At 54.3% G+C, this 1,740-nt stretch overlaps 1 protein-coding gene across 1 annotated transcript; it reads right to left on the bottom strand.

The window, feature by feature from the left end:
• Positions 1-478: 478 nt before the first annotated feature.
• LOC311005149 (cyclin-dependent kinase 5 activator 1-like) lies at positions 479-1,354 on the bottom strand (the record flags this gene model as incomplete). Its single annotated transcript, XM_083997493.1, has 1 exon — positions 479-1,354. The coding sequence occupies one exon, from the start codon at positions 1,352-1,354 to the stop codon at positions 479-481; it is 876 nt and encodes a 291-aa protein (XP_083853619.1).
• Positions 1,355-1,740: the final 386 nt, after the last annotated feature.

Genomic DNA, 1,740 nt, shown 5'->3' with positions numbered 1-1,740 from the left:
GATGCGGGGGCGGGGGGGTGTGTGTGGGGGAGGGAGGGGAGTAATGGCTGCACAGGTCAGCACCTCGGACAGCTCCGCCTCCTGACTCCTCACAAACACGCGTCTATTCTGGTCCTGCCTGGAACCTCACCTCACTGCGACATCCACTCTCTTACCTAAAGTAGGCTAATCATGAATGAAACGGGGGAGTTTGAGTGTCACTAATAATGTGATCTATACCTTCCCTGCGTCATTCAAGGGACAAGACAAAAAGAGAGAGACAATATCACTGGCATGCATTTTTATGAAATCTCCTACACTGTTGCCTAAACACCATACTGAAGTTGTTGTTCACGAGAGAGATAGTCAGCCCACGGGTGAGAAGAAGCCTTCAACGTTGGCCCTTTCGATCGAAACCACCTCTGTGTGGTTTCGCCATTAAATAAAAACATTCATCTCAATAATAAACCACCGGTGTTTTTTTGTGTTCATTTCCATGTCAGCGGTCCAGGTTGGAGTCGGTGGTGTCTCGTTGGTTTTTGAGATCCTGGAAGATCTCGGTGAAAAAGTGCGGGTCTGCATTGAGCTGCAGCATTTTGGCACTCATCCTGTCGATGATCCGGAGCGAGGTCTCCCAGAAAACGTCCTTGTTCGTATCGTTCATGAATGGCTTGAGCGGGTAGGAGATCTCGTTGCCCATGTAGGAGTAGGCGAGGTATAGGCAAGTCTGAAAGGTTCCCTGCAGCTCGGCCGGGCTGTCGACGCTGTCCTCTATCGTGTCTTCGCACAACAAGTACACGAACACCACGTTGGCCGGCGTGATGAAGCCTTGGTCCTGCCAGCCCTGGAGCAAAAGAGTCCGGTCTATGTTGCGGAACCAGAGGATCACCTCTCCGGTGTTGAGCTCTTTCAGTTTATAACACCTGCGGCACATGAAGTCCCCCAAGCAGCGCAACAGTTCTCCCGTTGAAGCCTGGATCACTATCCGCCTCGGCGACACTAAGGACAGGCTGCTGGGCTGCTTCTGCACCGTGGACAGCCTGGCCGCCTCGTTGTTCTGCGTGGGTACCGTCGGCACCGGGACCGGGATGGGCGCTTTGGGTTTCTTCTCTTCGTTTTGGTGCGTTTTCCGGTTGTTCTCGTTATTGAGCTGGGCCACCTGGCTGGACGGGAGCTCGCGGGTGGGCAGCGGATTAGGGGTCACTTTCTTGACACTCTTTTTGGCCGAAGTGGACACCAGCTTCTTCCACGACAGAGAGACGAACATCGAGTGGCGCTTCAGGCTCTTGTCGTTTTTCACTACATCTCCCCCGGCTTCTGCGTCCATAATAGACGCCTTCTTCGACGCGGGGGATATAGACAGGACGGTTCCCATGTCTGCGAAAGGAGAGAGCCGCGGTGGTGCTGGATGATGCTGCTGCTGCTCTTGCTGCTGCTGCTGCGACTTCAACGCAGGATCTTCTGCAAGCTGAGAGGCGGTGGAGAACAGGTCACGACAACGATTGAAACTCCATGTACGCGTTTTATTTCCACAGTGTGATCGCGCCTTGGCGGTGCAGAGCGAGGCTTGGTTGCTGCTTCACAGCGGAGCGGAGTTGTATTCCAGCAGATGCTCTGTCAGCGCCTCGGGGGGACGCTGCGACACAGTCCACAGGCTGTACACTAAACGCAGATAAGTTGCTCTGCGTAATTCATCGGTTTACACGAACCAGCGAGGACAGCCCCCTGACGGACAGCTGAGCCAGCCAATGAGAAAGCCGA

The sequence above is a fragment of the Trachurus trachurus genome (genome assembly GCF_905171665.1).
Source record: "Trachurus trachurus genome assembly, chromosome: 21".
In the NCBI taxonomy this organism is placed as follows: Eukaryota; Metazoa; Chordata; class Actinopteri; order Carangiformes; family Carangidae; genus Trachurus; species Trachurus trachurus.
Note: the sequence above shows the minus strand (reverse complement) of the source record. Positions and strands in the feature narration are given on the sequence as shown.